At 46.2% G+C, this 21887-nt stretch overlaps 1 protein-coding gene across 3 annotated transcripts in view; it reads left to right on the top strand.

Moving 5' to 3' along the window:
* The window catches only part of LOC109867194 (bisphosphoglycerate mutase-like), a 39941-nt gene extending 20730 nt beyond the window's left edge, over positions 1 to 19211 (top strand). Inside the window, exons 4-9 of one of the 3 annotated variants that reach the window (XM_031802038.1) lie at positions 10897 to 11048; positions 12362 to 12496; positions 14529 to 14606; positions 14869 to 14938; positions 16767 to 16803; positions 18728 to 19211. In XM_031802038.1, coding sequence (XP_031657898.1) covers positions 10897 to 10925 — 29 coding nt within the window. In that variant the 3' untranslated portion in view covers positions 10926 to 11048; positions 12362 to 12496; positions 14529 to 14606; ... (1 more) ...; positions 16767 to 16803; positions 18728 to 19211. The remainder of the gene's footprint in view (positions 1 to 10896; positions 11049 to 12361; positions 12497 to 14528; positions 14607 to 14868; positions 14939 to 16766; positions 16804 to 18727) is intronic. The other 2 variants (XM_031802039.1, XM_031802040.1) reach the window with 2 other exon arrangements.
* Positions 19212 to 21887: the final 2676 nt, after the last annotated feature.

Raw genomic sequence — 21887 nt, 5'->3', positions numbered from 1 at the left:
TCATTGAATATGGGAGGAGGAAGACGGCAGCTGGTTCTGGGAGTTTTACGACTGCCTCCGAAACGAGGACCCCTCAAGATGAGACAGAGACTCTGCAGCTGGGTGAGCCTACAGCATCACTGACCGAAGGTGAGACTACAGCAGAAGCACCAGGGGGTACGGTAACCACCACCTCTTCTCGTAGCTCGGCCCTCTCTCAGACTCGGAGGCCACGGATCCGCTCAAAGTAGAATTGACAAGCCAAATTTCTTCAGCCTCCTGAGGTTGAAGAGGCGCTGCTGCGCCTTCTTCACAACGCTGTCTGTGTGGGTGGACCAATTCAGTTTGTCTGTGATGTGTATGCCGAGGAACTTAAAACTTACTACCCTCTCCACTATTGTCCCATCGATGTGGATAGGGGGGTGCTCCCTCTGCTGTTTCCTGAAGTCCACAATCATCTCCTTAGTTTTGTTGACGTTGAGTGTGAGATTATTTTCCTGACACCACACTCCGAGGGCCCTCACCTCCTCCCTGTAGGCCGTCTCGTCGTTGTTGGTAATCAAGCCTACCACTGTAGTGTCGTCCGCAAACTTGATGATTGAGTTGGAGGCGTGCAAGGCCACGCAGTCGTGGGTGAACAGGGAGTAGAGGAGAGGGCTCAGAACGGAACCTTGTGGGGCCCCGGTGTTGAGGATCAGCGGGGTGGAGATGTTGTTACCTATCCTCACCACCTGGAGGCGGTCCGTCAGGAAATCCAGGAAGTCCAGTACCCAGTTGCACAGGGCGGGGTCGAGACCCAGGGTCTTTAATACTTATGTGTAAGTTTTCGCAGGGGCATCGATGGAGACATCAATCGAGACATCTGTTTACATAACATCTGAGGCTTTTCAGTAAGAAGACACCACAAAAATATTATTTAATTACGTTTTATTATATATTTTTAAATTTCAAAGCACATGTCGTTATTTTTCAAGCATACATAGTGTTAGATTGTACATCATTGATTAATGCTTATTTTAGATTTTTTTTTAAACAAAGCATATTATTCTGGCCCATAATATAGACAACCAGACTGTATTGTGTGTTCAGGACACCCCAGACTTTCTAGGACGCATATAAGGATATGAAGGTCATCATGGAGACAGTGATCCCAGTGGCGATCAGTATCTTATTATGTGTGTAAGGGCAGGTGTTTGAGAGAGCATCCATTTTTTCATTGTATTCCTTCACGGCCCTTAGCGATTTTTTTTTTTGTAAATGCCTTTTTCCTCCTACAACATACCCGTCCTGCATTACTCATACGCCAGAATATGTTTTTATTAGATCAGTGCACGCCAGAATCTCGAAGTCGACCTACATTGCGGTGTGGATATTGGATAGAGCGGTGTATATACAAAAAATGCCTCATAAACCAATGACCAGTTGGCTGCAAGAATACAGGGAGGGGAGGAATCCCGGAGTACCCGTGTACAAACAACTGCCCTTGTTTATGGCCTTACCATAAGCCAGCTTTTGGCTTCGAGGCATCTCTGAAAGGCGGTTGGGTGGCTAGAAGCGAGGATTCTACATATAATTAGGGTCGATGCTCACAAACTGAGCACACACAAACGAGCAGTCCTGTGATGTACGTCCTATGATGTTTGTTCTAAATGGGAAATAAAAACACATAACTTCACTTGATACTGTTACTGTTTAACGTTTCAGTACAACAGATGAGAACAAACTGGGCAGCTGTACAAAGTATCCTTACAGGTTTCAGTGTAGAAGGGAATTGCACAGCAACCAAGGAAACACCTGTGGAGGAGGAAGTATACAAAATCAGACCCACCACACAAAAACACCTGCATGACCAGAATGAGGGAAATGATGCCCACCATAGGGTGGTGTTTATACACCATTGGGTTTATATTACCCTGATAGCAGCCGAATGGTGCGGCAAACATAAGTGAATAGGCTGCGCTTTGAGTGAGTTTGACAGATAATGGATTCAGGTGGGTGACTGCACACAGGTTTACAAATACTGATTTAGTATGAATGTATTATGGAAATGTTCCACCGTTAGAACAGCCAATAAGATATTTGAATTAGGGAAAATGTTGCAAGCACTCGAGAACTTTATTAACAGTATATTCTTTATGTAACCTCATTGCAAATAGGTCAACAAAGGGAGAGTCATTATCTCTCTAGAGCCCATGGTGGGTTATGCAAGGGCTGTTCCAATTTGGCTGTTCCATCCCAAGGGCTGTTCCAATTTGGCTGTTCCATCCCAAGGGCTGTTCCAATTTGGCTGTTCCATCCCAAGGGCTATTCCAATTTGTTTTGGGACCGGGTTTTTATGAGAAAGAGAGAATGACAGATACAAATGACACAGACGGGGGCATGTTTCAGCAGTTGTAGTTTTTTTTATTGAGCTGTGGGCGCCATACATTTAAAGAGCCAAGTATAGCCAGAAAATAACCATCAGCAGCTAGGCCCCAGCCGAGAGTTTTTGCAGCTTTGCATCATAAGACTAAACCGGTCCCCGAATAATCACCTGAGCCTCAGACTGTGGGCTCGAATGACAATAGAGAAGTATCCCTCACTCCCAAGACCGAAGGGGAGTGCTCTGAGACGACAATTTCCACGTTGTCCTCGGGAACGGGCTCAGTGGTGCTCCTGTACGCAGCCCAAGGGTATATCATAGGGCAGATGCCGGAACCCACCTTGCGTCTATCTATGTGACACAGCAGCCTCTTCATCGACCAATGAACCATGGCTCCCAGGACGATCACGATCATCAGGACCCCTGATAGTATGGTGAGCCTACGCCAGTCGTCGACGTTGACGACCCTGAGCAGGCCTCGGAATCGATGCAGCACGCGCATCCGGAAGCCGAGGAGAGAACACGGCGAGCCTCAATGTCTGTGCCGGACATTGATGAACGACCAGATGGTACAGATCGGGATGAGCAGCCTGTCCTTTTCACCCGGTTTGGTACCAGCGTGAGACTCAGGCAGGGAATTAACCAGCAGTTTGTTTTCTGTTCAAGGAGGGGAGATACTCCGCTAGACAACGGGGACCAAAGAAAAGATTACTACAACAACGACGATAACTCTAAGGCAATCTCGTAAAGACTGAGTCATGATCCACTACAAGACAGTCTCTGCCAAGCTGAACTCTGCATGCTTTGTGAAGCTGGGAGAGGATACTCAGAACGCAAAGCTAGAAGAGGGCGCTCTGAGGGCGTCGGACTTGGTTTCTAAGGAGCTGGGTTAATTAACCAACACCGAGTCCCAGAAAGAAGAGAGAACGTCGGACGAGAGAGAGCCGGACTTGATTTTTGAGGAGCTGGGAGAATTACCCATCCCTGATGAGTTCGCCATGCCGGACTTGCTGTGGGGAAGCTGATCGTATAAGTACGAGGCCATCAGCTTCATGTCTCTGAGAAATAATGTCATCAGCACAGTCGGCCTAAACCCGATCGACAGAGTGCTAGAACAACAGTTTAACACATTCCGAGTGGAGAACAATGTGCCGATCCACGGATCAGTTTCTCACAAGGCGGGCATATACATCCGGTCGATGTTGCTTTATGGAAAAACGGAGGGCTTGAACAACTTCATCAAAGACTGCGCATGACCCCGAATGGGTCAGAGCTGTGTCTAGTCAGGGTGCCAACCCATGGTTTGGGGAACAGCCCCTGAAAAGTGAGGACATTCCTGTGTTCACTAGAATCGACCAACAAAAGGTGTTGGAAAAAGAACGGCTGATGGTTAGGATTTTTAACAAGAGCACCGTCATCGTCGACAATGATAGCGACTGGGGATCGAGGCCGGGCTCGCTGGTGGCCGATTTCGACGACGGCCACCAGAGACAGGATTCGCCGGTCGATTTCGACGACGGCTACCAGAGACAGGACTCACCGGTCAATTTCGATGAGACCTCCTCGGAAGGCTTGCTCGGACACGACCAACAGCAAAAGAACGCAGAGTCGGAGGACGGTCCATCCGAGCTGCTGAAAGCGATTGGCCCGTGTGTGGGCACCAACAAGCATCACCTCTGCAGATTTGATGACAATGGCCGCTACTCAGTAGAGGTCGATATGGGAGACATCAAATTCGACGGCAAGTGGGGCACATCGGTGGTGAAGAGGAGGGGAGTGTACTTTTTGGTGGTGAGCTCAAAGGAGGCCAAGAATCTTGTCGCCCGTGTCACCGCCAGGCTGAACGGTGACCTGAAACAGATACTGGTTACCAGGTGCTGGAGGCAGGCTGCAGTGCGCTGCCGAGCATGATATGCTAACCAAGTGACGACACGTCCGTCGACTATATGCACCAAGAAATACAATGCTTGTCGTAATGACACCGTCTCGCCCAGGATAAAATCTCTGTCCTTGGTTTCCTCGAGGACCAACGCGGCAAGGACGAGGTGAGACTTGACCAAAACGGCGGTGTCAGGAGCTCCGTACACAGTCACATTGGACGAGCCAGCTCTCAACTTACGACACGTTTGATAACAAACGTGTTGGCTTTCAGGAATGAGCAGGTCAGGTGTTTTGCCTCCATAGACTTAGCGGAGACCGTCAACGATATGATAGCCCATAGGTTGGCCAAGGCTCAAGCAGCGTCCTCGGTTTTTCAGAAGCTCACTAAAAATCCACTGACTAAGATCACAGGAAAGCTTTCGTCTTTGCCCAGAGTCTGGAGGCGGTTGATCTCGGGCGACGCTCGCCCCCTGAACTACTACGGGCTGGTGCGCTCGACACAGCAGCTCCTCAGTATGATCTTTAAGCCTCTGGGTCACACGTTTGTTCCACTGATGCTGGTAGACATCGCAATAACTGTAACGGTACAGCTGGAAGAAGCTAGACTGGAGGACGCTGGGACTATGTTGAATATGACGACGCTGGGTCGGGCTAGGCTACATGCGGCGGTCTTTTTCAGCGTTCCGAGCGTCGTCGACTATTACGGCTCATTGGGGAACTACTACTTACTATTGGAAAATGATCTGAATTCGATGTACAGCGCCTTGGAGATGCCCGTTGCGAAGGCAGTGGTGGCCTGTCCGCCGATGGTGACCGTAAAGAACAAGTTGGACCTGCATCGAGCCGCAGACTACGATAACAACTATACCGAATCATCAAAACGCACACGACTCTGAAATTGACCTATTTGTAGACATCCCCGTCCAAGAGATTTTTCTGTGCTTCGCAATGTCACAGGAGATATGCATAGCGCACACACACTACGATTGTGAGACAGACGACAAGGGAGCAGACTCGCATATGTCGATTGCTGCGGCAATACAGGCAGGGGGACCGAGCTCCTTCGGGGGCCGTGAGCTAGCAGAGATGTTTTGCAACAGGATCTACTGGCAAGACGTTTAATGAAACCGGCGTTAAGGAACATCGACGAAGCCCTTCTTGAACCCAACCTTGCAGCGGATAAGGTTGTGTCTCTAGGTATTTCGTTAGTGTCCAGGCCTCAGGGTACTCTATCAACTCAGATGAAATGAGGGAAGTTCAGAGTGTTCAGAGTCAAAATTAAGAGACTAGGAAGTTTAAGTCAACATGGTATCGCGTACTATCCATGCAGGGAGCAGGGTGTATGTACCGAGACTACAGCTATAGTTGGGGTAGGAGATTCTGCCATGAGGGCGTATGTGATGACGACAAGAGCATCCCGCTCTCAGCAGGAATGGCTCGAATCTGGTGATATGATTTTGTACATGAATGTGCCGGTCGACACCGATGGCAAGAAGATACTGATCGCTCAGAAGGACTTCCCGAGAGAGATTCTCATCAACCGTGTGTTTGACATTGTCGGTAGCACAAAAGCACCCACTGTCTTTCTGCTCACCGGTACCACCGCAAGGGGTCGGCTTCTGGGAGGAAAACTTGGTGACGTCCTCATGATTCGCGGGCGGGTACCTCAGCTGTAGGTCGAGGTGTCAAGGCGAGTCATGGGTGGGGGGGATCAACATCCTTCTGGAGGAAATAGAAGTTCTGTCTGCCATCGGCAGTTCCACCAAACTCTCGGTAGGAGGGCATTTGGGGAACGCTGCCGTTGGTCCCGACAGCGAGGTACGGGCGAGGACGGAATCGGCTATGAGTCTGGTCGAAGTCGGATCTCGCACGACGGTGACATTCAAAGAAGTGACAGCGTGACTGTGTACGGATCTCCGACACCGCCATTTTGGTCAAGTCTCACCTCGTCCTCGCTGCGTTGGTCCTCGAGGAAACAGAGGATGGAGATTTTATCCTGGACAAGGCGGTGTCGATACAACAAGCTTTGGATTTCTCAGTGCATACAGCCGACGGACGCATCGCCACTTGGTCAAAGCTAGTGGACGGTTGGAGCAAGAACGGCTTTTTCAACACCACCGCCGCCGATTATGGTCGTTGGGACACTGAGGTGGGGGTGTGGAAAAACGCAATGGAGAAACACAACCTGGACAGCTGCCTATCCATAAACGGATTGCAATCTCTGTTGGTCACCTCCGCGCCGATGTCGATCGATCTCACTGGAGAAGGAGCTGGCCGAGATGGAAGTGGTCGTCAAGGGGCCTAGTCCTGAGGTGGCTATCGATTCTCCCGAACCACACCAGACCTCCGCCACCGTGACGCTGCGATCGTACGAGTACGGCGAGACACTAGACGTCAAACTTCACCTCGATGAGTTTACAGTGTTTGTACAAAGACCACGGACGGCTCTTCCTCGGAGTGGAGTGTCACGGACACCGCCTTGGAGCGGTCCCCTTATGACGTCTTGGAGATTGTCACCGGCGAAGATGTTACTGTGAAACTGGCTGGCAGAGACGGTGAGCCGTGTGTTGAGGGATTCTCCGGCAGGTTGAAATTCAAACGTACTGCCGACGAGGGAGACGAGCTGATGGATCTGATGTAATGAACCTGAATTCGTGTTTCTAAGTGTCATTATTTATTGTATCTTTTGTATAATCTCAGATATTGGTATGTTCTGTGTGGTTGACATCTCTCTGATAATAAAAACAACACCTCTGGGGGACACTGGGTCAATGTAGTTCTCAATGTAGTGGCGGGGTTCAGGTCCTGATGGGAAGAAAGCTTCAGGTGTCCTTTTTCGACGGGGTGCCTTTGGTAAATGTACCTGGTAAATGTATGGTTACTTGGATTACCTGTAACAAAAAATAAACCTTGGATTTACTACCCAACAAATGTAATAAGAACCACGTGTTTTGAGATATACTTTTCTTTATTTTGGGAACAGAACACTGAATGGAATATATGAATTATGGCCACGCAGGGTCCAACATTCCTGGAAAATGAATGTATGAATATTTAGAAAATAGATCTCCCTCTAAAAAAAATAACCATAAGTCACATAAACTTGTGGATGCTCTTATTTTAAAGCATTTTATCAAATAGATTTTCCTGAAAAAAAAGAATGGGATTGTTGAGACATTCCTATACAATTTTGTGCCCAGCTAACAACTGAGGGAGCAGGCCTTAATTTGGTATTTATCAGCTTGACGATCTGCGGGAGGACTTCGTTGTGAGCTTGACCGTGCAGACTGCACATTTTTCAGCATTATATCCTCTCCTTTTAGGTGGATGGAGATCAAAAGTGGGCATGCCTTGTCGCTTTCGGGCTGAAAGCAAAGTGTCAGAATATCCAGTTCTTCCTTGTGGTACACACCTGAAGAGTTTTTTATTTATATTTTTTTAATTTCACCTTTATTTAACCAGGTAGGCTAGTTGAGAACACCTTTATTTAACCAGGTAGGCTAGTTGAGAACACCTTTATTTAACCAGGTAGGCTAGTTGAGAACACCTTTATTTAACCAGGTAGGCTAGTTGAGAACACCTTTATTTAACCAGGTAGGCTAGTTGAGAACACCTTTATTTAACCAGGTAGGCTAGTTGAGAACACCTTTATTTAACCAGGTAGGCTAGTTGAGAACACCTTTATTTAACCAGGTAGGCTAGTTGAGAACAAGTTCTCATTTGCAACTGCGACCTGGCCAAGATAAAGCATAGCAGTGTGAGCATACAACAAAGAGTTACACATGGAGTAAACAATTAACAAGTCAATAACACAGTAGAAAACAAAGGGGGGGTCTATATACAATGTGTGCAAAAGGCATGAGGAGGTAGGCAAATAATTACAATTTTGCAGATTAACACTGTAGTGATAAAAGATCAGATGGTCATGTACAGGTAGAGATATTGGTGTGCAGAAGAGCAGAAAAGTAAATAAATAAAAGTATAAGAGTACAGCAACTTGGAAATTTTGTCGACCCCCCAAATTGGCCAACATCTCCACATACTCGACGTGGGAATCAATGAGCTCTTTCTTGATAGGTCCTGTAAAAAAAGAACACAGAATTAGCTAAATTCAAACCGGTCTGGGAATTGAGTTTAATAACCATGGAATTCGATTCAGGCTCACCGTATCTTTGTAAGAATCACAGTGTTGGGTGAGTTCTCTTATCAGGTGAGGTTCGTGAGTCAAGTGTAGGGTGTAGACATGCTGGTGGAGTATAGTTTCTTCCAACAGACGAGACATCCCAGCCGTATCCCTCCGCTCTCTCTTTGCGACTTCATGGTAACTCTCACTAGTTAGCAGTCCCTTGCCCAATAAATCGTCGGCCATAGGTACGTCACTCTAAAACTCTAAAAGTGCTCGGTGAAATGTGTCCACAAAGTCGGCCCTGTCTTGGCTACTCATGTCTGGGTCGGCCTGGATGGTAACTGCGGTCGGTGTGTCTCTGATCTGGTCTGTCTCGGGAGAATGTTGAACTTCAATGTCTCTGGAGTATTCGTTCCTAAATGCACAGAAGTCTCTGTGTGTGTTTATACGGTCAAGTTGGGGGCTGCATTGTCAGACTCGAGCCCAGAACTCGGTCCACATACAAGGTTTACTCGGTCGGCACACATAGTTTAGACTCTCCCTCGGAAACGGAGGAATCTGAGATTGGAACCAGAAAAGGAGTCCTTGTCGTACCAAACTCCGACAGATTACACGGTTCGTACAAACTCCGACGGACTCGTACATGAGATACCTTCGGCCTCTTTGTCAGTTTAGGGACTCATTTGGTGCAAACTGTCCTCAACAGACTCCAAAGTTTTACCATCTCTCCCCTTGGAGATGACCAAGTTGGAACTGCCGAGTACACCTTTCGACCTCTGAGCCGGCCCCCACGTCGTTCATACCGGACTCCGTCATAACAGACTCCACAACTCCTTGTCCTCACCAGCATTGGCCTCACAAGATCCCTCCCCTGCTGCTGCGATGTCGAAACGCATCGATGACTCCGCACTAGCAGGGTACCTGGACGACCTCACGTTCTCAGAGTTTGATAGATTTAAACATGAACTGGCCCGAGGACAAGGTCCCCGAGCTCCCTGCCGTGAGCCGTCCTTCGGCGAGCCACCTGGAATATGCTAAACCCTGGGATGTGGTGAGTTTGATCCGATGGCGGTGCGGCGACTTGGCAGTGAACATCGTGATGAGAGTCTTAAGCCGCGTCAACACCCGGCTGTACGAGAGACTGCACACTGAGCACGCAGCCCTCTCTCACAAGGAGGATTCCTCGAGAGCGTGGAAGTGCGGCAGTCGGAGTCCTCAGCCGAAACCCATTGAGACGGACTACTCTCGATCTGAACTGAGCAGTGTTATGGATCGTCTCACCGAGAAGGAACTGGACATTTTCAAGCACTGCCTGAACAGGCCAGTCCTTTCCGACGATCCCAGGTACATCAAGCGGAGTCCCTTGGAACGGGCAAAATACAGCTGGAACGTGATCGATTTGATCGTCTCAGTCGCGATGGTCGTCTTTGAAGAGATGGAGTGAGTCGATCTCTACAAGAAGTTACACGACTGCTCGAAGAAGAGCCCTTCCTTGAGACCCGAAGTCCTCCAGCGGGGTCCCTCGAGTTCCCCCCCCCCCCCCCCCTGGCCCGCTCCGAGGTGACATCCCTCGAAACGGCCTTCACCTTCGAGTGGGGGGGCTTCTCGTCGACCCGCCCCGAAAAGGACGACTAACCCATGACCCCCCCCATGATGTGATGCACCTGCAGACAGTGCAAACGAATCGTATCACCGAGGTTGCAGAGTATAGAGACCCACTGACCCACTGAAAAATTGCATGTAAAACAAAAAAAAACTGCATATCTGTCTAAATTAATACGGTCTACTTAAGCGCCATGTCTCTTAAAGATTGCTCTGCGTAAGAATATAAGAACATTGAATTGAGATTAAGCCTGTTGTCATGAAGACTGTTGTCAAGACTAGACTGTTGTGGATGTGCAGTGATATGAATAAAACTGGTCGTCTTTATTATTTATTTTAATAAAAAGCACAAGTTTTGAAAGGATAGGTAGAGCAAATTTTACATTCGACCATTTTACAGACCAATTGATTCGAACGATTGCTACAAATGATATGCCCTCTCCAGAGCCAGCAGCACTATCTTGAACACGAAGCCTATCACGTAGCGGTTCAGCTCCTCCTTTTGGCATGAGGAGTTTTGGCAACATCATCAGGTAACCCTGCACCTGAAGACTGTATGTGCTATTCGGGTCCTCCAAGGCCTCTCCGTCGGCTCCCTTTTGTAAGCGCGGCCTACCATCGTTCCCACAGTGCCCTTGTTCTCCACCGCAAAGACGTGCTCTGGCCCGGTCCTCTTCTTGACCAGCATCATGCTGTGTATGTGTCCGAGCATGAACCACCATTCGACCAGCACCTGGGGTTCGGCAGACACCTTCCAGGAGGGCTGGAACTCGCTGGTGTTTTTCAGAATGTGGTTAACAAACTGAGGCCAGTCGATGTTGGCCCTGTACCTTATGTCAAATGTGGGTTACTCTCACCAGCTTGCTGAGGTCCTCCTGCTTCACCTGCAGTATGTCCTCGCCAGACATCTTCATACCCTCTCTCTCAATTCTGCCTTTCATGCCAGAAAAGACGGAGCGGCCGCTGTCCTCGTAGATGAGATCTGCCCACTCGGGTTCATATTAGAGACTTGGTCTCCGATGAGCGCCCGAGGCTGCTTCCTGTGTTCTTCCTCCTACAGCTGTAAGACATCACCCACGCCTATGGTCTCCCAGACAGGTAACACACTGGAACACACTGTATAAATAGAGGATACTGTATTCCATCACACTGTCATTAGGTCTACACTTCATGTTATTGAATGTCAAATATGGCATCACAGGAGGTTGGTGGCACCTTAAATGAAGAGGACAAGCTCGCGGTAATGGCTGGAGCGGAATGGCTGGAGCGGAATGGGTGGAGCGGAATGGCTGGAACGGAGTGGCTGGAGCGGAATGGGTGGAGCGGAATGGGTGGAGCGGAATGGCTGGAGCGGAGTGGCTTGAATGGAATGGGTGGAGCGGAATGGGTGGAGCGGAATGGGTGGAACGGAATGGGTGGAGCGGAATAGCTGGAGCGGCTGGAGCGGAATGGCTGGAGCGGAATGGGTGGAACGGAATGGGTGGAACGGAATGGCTGGAACGGAATGGGTGGAGCGGAATTGCTGGAGCGGCTGGAGCGGAATGGCTGGAGCGGAATGGCTGGAGCGGAATGGCTGGAGCGGAATGGGTGGAACGGAATGGCTGGAGCAGAATGGCTGGAGCGGAATGGCTGGAGCGGAATGGGTGGAACGGTATCAAGTACAGTACATCAAACACATTCCACTGGGGCCGTTCCAGCCATTATTATGAGCTGTCCTCCCTTCAGCAGCCTCCTGTGTATAGCATCCTCAAAATGATTATGTAAGCAGTGGGCACACAGCGCTTAGAGAGACTGGGAAAAGTTAAACATGTTAGGTGATTGTACATGTACTGTATTGCTAAAAGTGGCGCTCCCGAGTGGCGCAGCAGTCTAAGGCACTGCATCTCAGTGTTAGAGGCGTCACTATAGACACCCTGGTTCGAATCCAGGCTGTATCACTGTATCACCGGCTGTGATTAGGAGCCCCCATAGGGCGGCGGGCAATTGGCCCAGCGTCTTCCGTGTTTGTTCTTAACTGACTTGCCTAGTTAAATGAAGGTAAAACATTTAAATAAAAAAGCTGTGTTATATTGACACAAAGTTCCTTATTAGAAAATGGTTACCATCATAGTTAAAAATAAATGTTTTGTCATACCCGTGGTATACGGTCTGATATGGCATGGCTTTCAGCCAATCAGCATTCAGGCCTTGAACCACCCAGTTTTTAGGTTTATCCTATATGGTTGTGGACACATTGCGGACATGGAATAAAGATGCTATCAGGCAAGATGTTCAATACCTTTTTGGCTCCCATTCCCTCGTTTTTATTAAATGTGGCATCCTCCTAAATGAGAATGTATTGTTAGCTGTCTCGTCTGGTTAAATAAAAGTTAAATAAACTCCTGATAAAATGTCTACTTTCCTATCCACAGACCAACCAAGATGTCAGATCCGCCATGTCTCCATTCTCAGAACTGCCTGAGACCCCCAGCATCCGCAACATCAAGACCATGTGGGAGAAAGGCAACGGTGTGGGGGCCACAGAATGCCCCAAAGCTATGAATAAGGTAAGGGACTAGAGGAGAGAGAGAGGGAGAGGGGCGGTGGTGGGTGGATGGGGGGGGGGGTGATGGAGTGATGGAGAGAGAAAGAGAGAGTGAGGACAGACAGACAGACAGAGAGACTTAACCTTAAATATTCAGAGTTAATAACTAAACTCAACCTTAAAAATTCTGAGTTAATGTCTAAACTTAACCTTACATATTCAGAGTTAGTGCCTAAACTTGAGGAACATGGATGAACGTCTTATTCTGGCATGAGACTGTGAGATCTGGTAGTGGTAGCTACAGGAACATAGACCTGTCTACTACACTAGTGTAAACAAGTTGAAATAGGATTTGTATACACATCATGTCAAACGTGTCTCCTCCAGTTCAGAAGAAGGACCAAGTGAGCAGTAGAAGAATGATAGCGCTGTGGCAGGTGGCATCGAGCCAACATAACTTCCTGGTTCTGTCCTCACCCCACCAGCCACTGGTGGCCTTGCTTGGCTCTTGCTTGGCTCTTATGGGTTCAAGGTTATCTTACCGCTGGTAGAGTACATCATGGCATATATAAGTGTGTAAACAGCGTCTCAAGGGGACGTTGTAGATCTTGGTGACATTGTGACGCTGTCCCTATTTGACCAATCAGAGAGCGGCTCCCTCTGGAGTTCTGTTTAAGACAAGAACAAAAGGTCAAGTCTCCCTCTGGAGTTCTGTTTAAGACTAGAACAAAAAGGTCAAGTCTCCCTCTGGAGTTCTGTTTAAGACTAGAACAAAAGGTCAAGTCTCCCTCTGGAGTTCTGTTTAAGACTAGAACAAAAAGGTCAAGTCTCCCTCTGGAGTTCTGTTTAAGACTAGAACAAAAAGGTCAAGTCTCCCTCTGGAGTTCTGTTTAAGACTAGAACAAAAGGTCAAGTCTCCCTCTGGAGTTCTGTTTAAGACTAGAACAAAAAGGTCAAGTCTCCCTCTGGAGTTCTGTTTAAGACTAGAACAAAAAGGTCAAGTCTCCCTCTGGAGTTCTGTTTAAGACTAGAACAAAAAGGTCAAGTCTCCCTCTGGAGTTCTGTTTAAGACTAGAACAAAAAGGTCAAGTCTCCCTCTGGAGTTCTGTTTAAGACTAGAACAAAAAGGTCAAGTCTCCCTCTGGAGTTCTGTTTAAGACTATAACAAAAAGGTCAAGTCTCCCTCTGGAGTTCTGTTTAAGACAAGAACAAAAGGTCAAGTCTCCCTCTGGAGTTCTGTTTAAGACTAGAACAAAAGGTCAAGTCTCCCTCTGGAGTTCTGTTTAAGACTAGAACAAAAGGTCAAGTCTCCCTCTGGAGTTCTGTTTAAGACTAGAACAAAAGGTCAAGTCTCCCTCTGGAGTTCTGTTTAAGACTAGAACAAAAGGTCAAGTCTCCCTCTGGAGTTCTGTTTAAGACTAGAACAAAAGGTCAAGTCTCCCTCTGGAGTTCTGTTTAAGACTAGAACAAAAGGTCAAGTCTCCCTCTGGAGTTCTGTTTAAGACTAGAACAAAAAGGTCAAGTCCCTCAAATGTTTTCAGTTGACGACCATTTTCATAACAGCCAACTTTTTCTTTCTCAAAACAGTTGATTTGTTTTAATTTCAAATTTAGACCAAAACTAGAGAGTTAAACTAGATCATTTCTGTACACATATCCTAGCCATGTCCAGTGATATGAAGGTCATTTGAAATAGTGTGATGACAGTGAATGTGTCCTATTCTTTATAACGAGCTAGCAGGCTAATCTTTCCTGTTCTTTTAGAGACACTCGGGACCGTTTGTGAACCTATGTTCCCACATACAGACCTACTGTTGATTGACAAGGCACATTGTTCTAACCTCAAATTTATGAGGGGATATCTTTAGTCCCATTCCTACCAGCCACAAGAACTTGTACGAGCCAAGTTGTTTTTAGATGAACACTACAAGGCTTCCCTCTCATGGAGAGAAGTTCTATAGCACTTGAGGTAGGCTATTTCTTTTGAGGACATTTCTATATATCTATCAGTTACTGTTGCTTAGCAACTTATTTTCTTCTCTTCTACTTTACTAGTTCTGCAGTTTTCCTCCTCTTGGTCTTCCACTTCAACTTTCCTGTTCTGTCTTCTGCTTCATTTGAACTGTGGGACAGGTATTGTATGGTCTAAAGCGTACTTTACATTAGCGAGATGCATTTAATATCTTTAAAAAGTACATTCTTGAATGCACCATTAATAGAAACACGAACCTCCAGTTAGCCAATAGATTATTAATCATTTACTCATGATCATTCACCAAACATTGATGCACTTGCTAGCATCCAGCGTAGTTCCATCCAGGCTTTAGTTCAGATGAAATGCTTTACAGCCTCACTATGTCTCCTTCCCCACGGCACGCTCTGCGCTCTGTTACAGGACCTGAAACCAGTGATTGTCGGCAACAAGCGCAGCCTATGAGGGAAAAAAGGGCTCCTCCCCTTCTAAGGTGAGCTAGTAGACCAGACGATGGCCCTGTCCCAAAACCCCTAGCCCCAGACACTTATGGAGACCTGAGAGGATTTGATGGGTGTTAACAATGTTGTGATAGCTTCACCAAGCTCGGTGGAATTATTCCATAATTATTGCGAACACCTGTCCAATAATTGTGTGTTGGATTTAGGGGTAAATGAGAGATTGGACCACAGTACTGTAGTAGCTATCTACAGAGTGACAAATATATCAAATGCTTCTTCGGGTGTCTGGTACAATAACAGGGTTCTGTGATCCCTCCCCATTTTAAGCAGTCCTGTTAGTTGACTGCACCTTTAAATCTCAATGAGCGGAAGAGGTAATTGGTATTGAGCATAAGTAAAGTTTTACAGATTATACCATCAGGCACTCAGTCTAGTCTGATCCCAGATCTGTGTTTCTGTCATACCAAACAATGACCATGGAAGATGTCAAAACAGCAGGCTACTGAGTTGTTGTAACTTGCTGTAATTATTCACCTACGTTTTCTCCGTCAAACACCAACCCCACGACACAGAACGGGTCAGGTGCACCTCTATAGGAAGAAAACAGAACAGAAACAGGTCTGACTCATGTGGGTTGGATTCCCACTATGTCCTATCAAATCAATCACCATATCACCTTTTCACATGTACTATATCTGTTTGTACAGTATGTGGCCATCCTTAGTTTCCATAGTGGCTTTGACTAGAAGAATGGCATTTTGGGAACTGTAGTCTTCTGATGTGGCTTTTCACCATTGATATTTAAATCCTTATTTAGAGAAATGCTGTAGATGTTATGTGAAGGGACATATGGATTGCATTGCTCAGCAGTTTGGTGTGAAGGCTAAATACATCTGTGCCAGTCAGGACATACAGAGGGGTCCAAAATGATTGACACCCTTGATAAAGATGAGCAACAACGACTGAATAAAATAAATAATTCAAATACTGAGCTATATTGTCTGCTCAAAGAAATTGGGAAATAGTAGTATTTTATTCTAATACAATTGCTCTGAGAAAGAGATTTTGTTTAACAAGTAATATATTTGTTAAGAATAGAATAATCCTGAATGAATCGTGAATAATGATGAGTGAGAAAGTTAGAGGGTCAAAGGTCTTTTGACCCTCTGTAACTAATAAAAGTGACTCCAAAAGAACACAATACATTATTTACACAATTCCTGGACTCTTTAAATGTCCCAGTTCTTCCATGGTCTGCATACTCCCCAGACATGTCACCCACTGAGCATGTTTGGGATGCTCTGGATCGATGTGTAAGACAGCGTGTTCCAGTTCCCGCCAAAATCCAACAACTTGCACAGTCATTGAAGAGGAGTGGGACAACATTCCACAGGCCAAAATCAACAGCCTGATCAACTCTATGCGAAGGAGATGTGTCTCGCTGCATGAGGCAAATAGTGGTCACACCAGATACTGACTGGTTTTCTGGTCCAAGTTGTCATCTTTTTTTGGGGGGGGGGGGGGGGGGGGGGGGGGGGTGTATCTGTGACCAACAGATGCATATCTGTAATCCCAGTCATGTGAAATCCATAGATTAGGGCCTAACGAATTTATTTAAACGGACAGATTTCCTGATATGAACTTTAACTCAGTAAAATCTTTGAAATTGTTGCATGTTGCTTTTACATTTTTTGTTCAGATTTGTGAATCTGAGCTCCACAAAGAAATGTTAAAAAGTAATAATGATTGGCCCATGGTAAGACAGGATACATCCTGAAATACAGTCACCCTGGCAAAGGTCACATGGTTTAGTAACAAGACAGGACACATCCTGAAATACAGTCTCATTTGTTTTCACAGGAGACAGTTGGAGTCAAGAGCAAATCTGTCACAAATGGTAAGCAAGTTCTCTCACCATGGTGTCTGTCTGTGTGTGTTTTGAAACAGGGCTTTTCCGAACCTGTTGTGGTTGACATCGTCACACATGAAAAGGTGGTGAGACTAAGAAAAGTGTCACTTCTGAAGGACGGACACACGCACGCGTGCGCGCACACACACACACATACACACACACACACACACACACATATATACACACAAACACACACCTCGAATTGATTTACGACCCCCTCCCATGGAAACCAGGTGTCCACAACTCCTACAACCATCGTCCTCTTTGTGTTCCGCTGGCCACCGTAAATCAAATCTGCTAGTCATCTTGAGCTCCTTCAAAGGTCCCTGCCTCACTGTTCTATATTTAAAGAGGCTGTTCCCTCTGACCTTGTTTCCCTGTAGAAAGAACCTTTCACGCTCCTTAGATGGCTTCCATGTCACTGTCCTGCTTCCCAAATGGCTTCCTGTTCACTTAATACTGCACTACTATAGCCCCTGGTCAAAAGTAGTGCACTACATAGGGAATATGGTCTATAGACCCTGGTCAAAAGTAGTGCACTACATAGGGAATAGGGTCTATGGACCCTGGTCAAAAGTAGTGCACTACATAGGGAATAGGGTCTATGGGTCCTGGTCAAAAGTAGTGCACTACATAGGGAATAGGGTCTATGGGTCCTGGTCAAAAGTAGTGCACTACATAGGGAATAGGGTCTATGGGTCCTGGTCAAAAGTAGTGCACTACATAGGGAATAGGGTCTATGGGTCCTGGTCAAAAGTAGTGCACTACATAGGGAATAGGGTCTATGGGTCCTGGTCAAAGGTAGTGCACTACATAGTGTGCCATTTGGGACGTAGGACCCATTCCTACGTAGTTCACCCCACGCCACCAGGAGCCGCGGAATACCGTGCCGAGCGTCGGCTTGATGCCGTGCATGCCACAGAGCAGCTGCATGTATTGTCCCATTACTGTTGCATTACGCCTGTGTGCTGTGGAGGATTACCAGCCGGTTAAGCAGCAAAGTCACCAGGCTTATACACTCAACCTTAATGTTTTAAAGGCTTGTTCTCTCAGTAGGTCGATGGCTGTTGAGTGAGACTAATAACATAGTATTTACTGATGCAGTTGTACTGACCCAGAGCAGAAAGACTTGGCACCTACTGTATGGGCATCAAGTTGATATGTTTATTACAGTATGCCTTTCTGCCCATGTATCTTTCACCCGACAGTGGTACTTTTTCTAGTTCCCAAATACAGTGTACACTGTATTATCAGGAGCACCCTCAGCCCAGTCCAAGCCCAACTAGGGATGTCCTCTCAGGATGCTACCACTGAGTCAGACTTGGGGGAATGGAAAAGCTGTCGCAGTCCTTTTGAGTGTCACCCTAAATAGCGCCCCCACCCTTGAAACCTTTGCAATTATTCAGCTGAAATAGCCCCATGGTAATGAATTGAAGGGCAAATGACAACGGTACAGCGATCAATCCCTCTAGTGTCACTGCAGAGACCTCAGAGTATGTGTCAACAGAGGTGTACTGGGTCTGACACACAGCTACACATGCATTCACGCGCAAAGCAACGCTCACATACACAAACGCATGCTTGTACGTACACACACAATCTGATTAACAGCTCTTACATTAGATGACTCGTTTATCAATCAGTGTCTCTATTAACACCTAATAAAGTTTGATACGCTATGCCATTGTCTGAAGGAGTGGTTAGATTTGATTAACTATGACTCACTTAGTACTAGAATTACCTTACTGCTATATTTTGTCTGTTCTAGTTGTTTTTCAGTTTTCTTGCAACATTTTGCCACTTTCTGCACAGTTTTAGCATTTTATAAGACGTTTGAGGCTTTTGGCCACTTTTTGTTGGAGACATTTCTTCAGGACTAAATTATATTTTCCTTCTTGTCTCTCAGCAGGTGTTGGATGTTAACAATATAAGAGGAAAACCCCTCAGGAAGAAGCCCCAACTGACAAAATGCAAGACTCTACTATGTGTATTCATAACACAAAATATCTCCATAACAACCACACACATAATTTCTCCATAACAACCACAGGGTTCACGTTATGTTTTAGGGGGAGGGAGTACAGGTTATTCATTTTGGTTGGTATTCAGAGTTGAGATCCTCACGTTTAACTCTTACATTTGTGTAAATCATTCATTGATGTCAATGGGAGACATGCGCCAAAATTTGAATACCATCTCAAAATACATATTAGTACTGTATTTAAAGCCCTTTATATTATTTTAGATTCTTGATGAAACGGTGTTTGCACAATCCCTTGTACGTCCTAATAGAATCAATGCTGTGAAAATGACATTTGATCAACCACATTTGTAGGAAATAAACGTATGTTTGTAATGAAAGATATTTTAACCACACCCGTTTGGGCTTGACTTAAATTCTTTGATAAAGAAAATAAATTCAAATAATAGATATGAAACCTTCAAAATAATTCTAAAAGTTGTTTAAATGTTACCCTGTGTCTTCTAAAGAGATACAGTAATAATTTAAATAGGTCATGTAACTGTCCAAGTAGCCATAGAGAAGTGAAAGCTTCCAGTTGTATAAGATCATATACTACCTACACCTGACGAGGCTGGTGGGAGGAGCTATAGGACAGGCTCGTTGTAATGTCTGGAATGGAATTATTGGAACGGAGTCAAACATGTGGTTTCCATGTGTTTAATACCTTTCCATTTATTCCATTCCAGCCATTACAACGAGCCTGTCTTATAGCTCCTCCTACCAGCCTCGTCTGACATACACTGAGTGTACCTCAGTTTGTCGGGCCATTGGATCTACAAGGTGTCGAAAGCATTCCACAGGGATGCTGGCCCATGTAGACTCAATGCATCCCACTGTTGTGTCAAGTTGCCCGGATGTCCTTTGGGTGGTGGAACATTCTTGATGTACACAGGAAACTGTTTGAGAGTGAAAAACCCAGCAGCGTTGCAGTTCTTGACTCAAACTGGTCCACCTGGCACTTACTACCATACCCCGTTCAAAGGCACTTCATTCGTTTGTCTTACCCATTCACCCTCTGAATGGCACACACAGACAATCCATGTCTCAATTGTCTCAAGGCTTAAAAATCCTCCTTTAACCTGTCTACTCCCCTTCATCTACACAGATTGAAGTGGATTAAACAAGTGACATCAATAAGGGATCATAGCGTTCACCTGGATAAAGAGCAGACGTTCCTAATGTTTTGTAAACTCAGTGTTTTTGTCATATTCACATTCACATACAGTAAGCCTATGTATGGGGATTCTAGTTATGAATTAGCAGTGAACACTATCACAGATATCTTTTAGATGTCTTCACATTTTGTACTAAATTTGGGGAAATGACAAAAATGTGTATCATTTTATCACCGCTGTTTTATCCTCCCTAATATACTTTCATTTGACTGATACTTTGGTGTTGTCTTGCTCCCGCTAAGCTGGATCTGGGCTGATGATCCTATACATACTAGACTTATTTTATGAGTACGGTGTCCATATTCGTACTGCCACCTAGTCATAAGAAGTCTGTCCTAATATGGACACCATATAAACTCAGCAAAAAAAGAAACGTCCCTTTTTCAGGACCCTGTCTTTCAAAGATAATTCGTAAAAATCCAAATAACTTCACAGATCTTCATTGTAAAGGGTTTAAACATCGTTTCCCATGCTTTTTCAATGAACAATTAATGAACATGCACCTGTGGAACGGTCATTAAGACACTAACAGCTTACAGACGGTAGGCAATTAAGGTCATAGTTATGAAAACTTAGGACACTAAAGAGGCCTTTCTACTGACTCTGAAAAACACCAAAAGAAAGATGCCCAGGGTCTCTGCTCATCTGCATGAACGTGCCTTAGGCATGCTGCAAGGAGGCATGAGGACTGCAGATCTGGCCAGGGCAATAAATTGCAATGTCCGTACTGTGAGATGCCGAAAACCGCGCTACAGGGAGACAGGATGGAGAGCTGATCGTCCATGCAGTGGCAGACCACGTGTAACAACACCTGCACAGGATCCGAAACATCACACCTGCGGGACAGGTACAGGATGGCAACAACAACTTCCAGAGTTACACCAGGAATGCACAATCTCTCCATCAGGGGCTCAGACTGTCCGCAATAGGCTGAGAGAGGCTTGACTGAGGGCTAGTAAGCCTGTAGTAAGGCAGGTCCTCACTAGACATTACCGGCAACAACGTCGCCTATGGGCACATACCCACCGTAGCTGGACCAGACAGGCCTGGCAAAAAGTGCTCTTCACTGATGAGTAGCGGTTTTGTCTCACCAGGGGTGATGGTCTGATTCATGTTTTTCGTTGAAGGAATGAGCGTTACACCGAGGCCTGTACTCTGGAGCAGGATCGATTTGGAGGTGGAAGGTCCGTCATGATCTGGGGTGGTGTGTCACAGCATCATCAGACTGAGCTTGTTGTTGCAGCAAGTTAATCAGAGGGTAAATCACAATGACGAGACAGCCTATAGGGAGGAGGTCAGAGTGGCTCACATCAGAGTGTTGATGTGAGCCATGAACAGCCTTTCAAAGCACTTCATGGCTACAGACATGAGTGCTACGGGTCGGAAGTCATTTAAGCAGGTTCCTTAGTGTTCTTGGGCACAGGGACTATGGTGGTCTGCTTGAAACATGTTGGCATTACAGACTCAGTCAGGGATAGGTTGAAAATGTCAGTGAAGACACTTGCCAGTTGGTTTACCAGGAGTACACGTCCTGGTGATCCGTCTGGCCCTGCAGCCTTGTGAATGTTGAACTGTTTAAAGGTGTTACATCGGCTGCGGAGAGCGTGATCACACAGTCGTCCGGAACATCTGATGCATGTTTCAGTATTACTTGCATAGAAGTAATTTAATTTGTCTTGTAGGCTCGTGTCACTGGGCAGCTCACGGCTGTCCTTCCCTTTGTAGTCTGTAATAGTTTGCAAGTCCCTGCCACATCCGATGAGCGTCGGAGCCAGTGTAGTACGATTCAATCTTGACCCTTTGACTGTTTGATGGTTCGTTGGAGGGCATAGCGGGATTTCTTATAAGCTTCTAGGTTAGAGTCCTGCTCC

This window comes from Oncorhynchus kisutch, linkage group LG22, assembly GCF_002021735.2.
Source record: "Oncorhynchus kisutch isolate 150728-3 linkage group LG22, Okis_V2, whole genome shotgun sequence".
Taxonomy (NCBI): Eukaryota; Metazoa; Chordata; class Actinopteri; order Salmoniformes; family Salmonidae; genus Oncorhynchus; species Oncorhynchus kisutch.
Note: the sequence above shows the minus strand (reverse complement) of the source record. Positions and strands in the feature narration are given on the sequence as shown.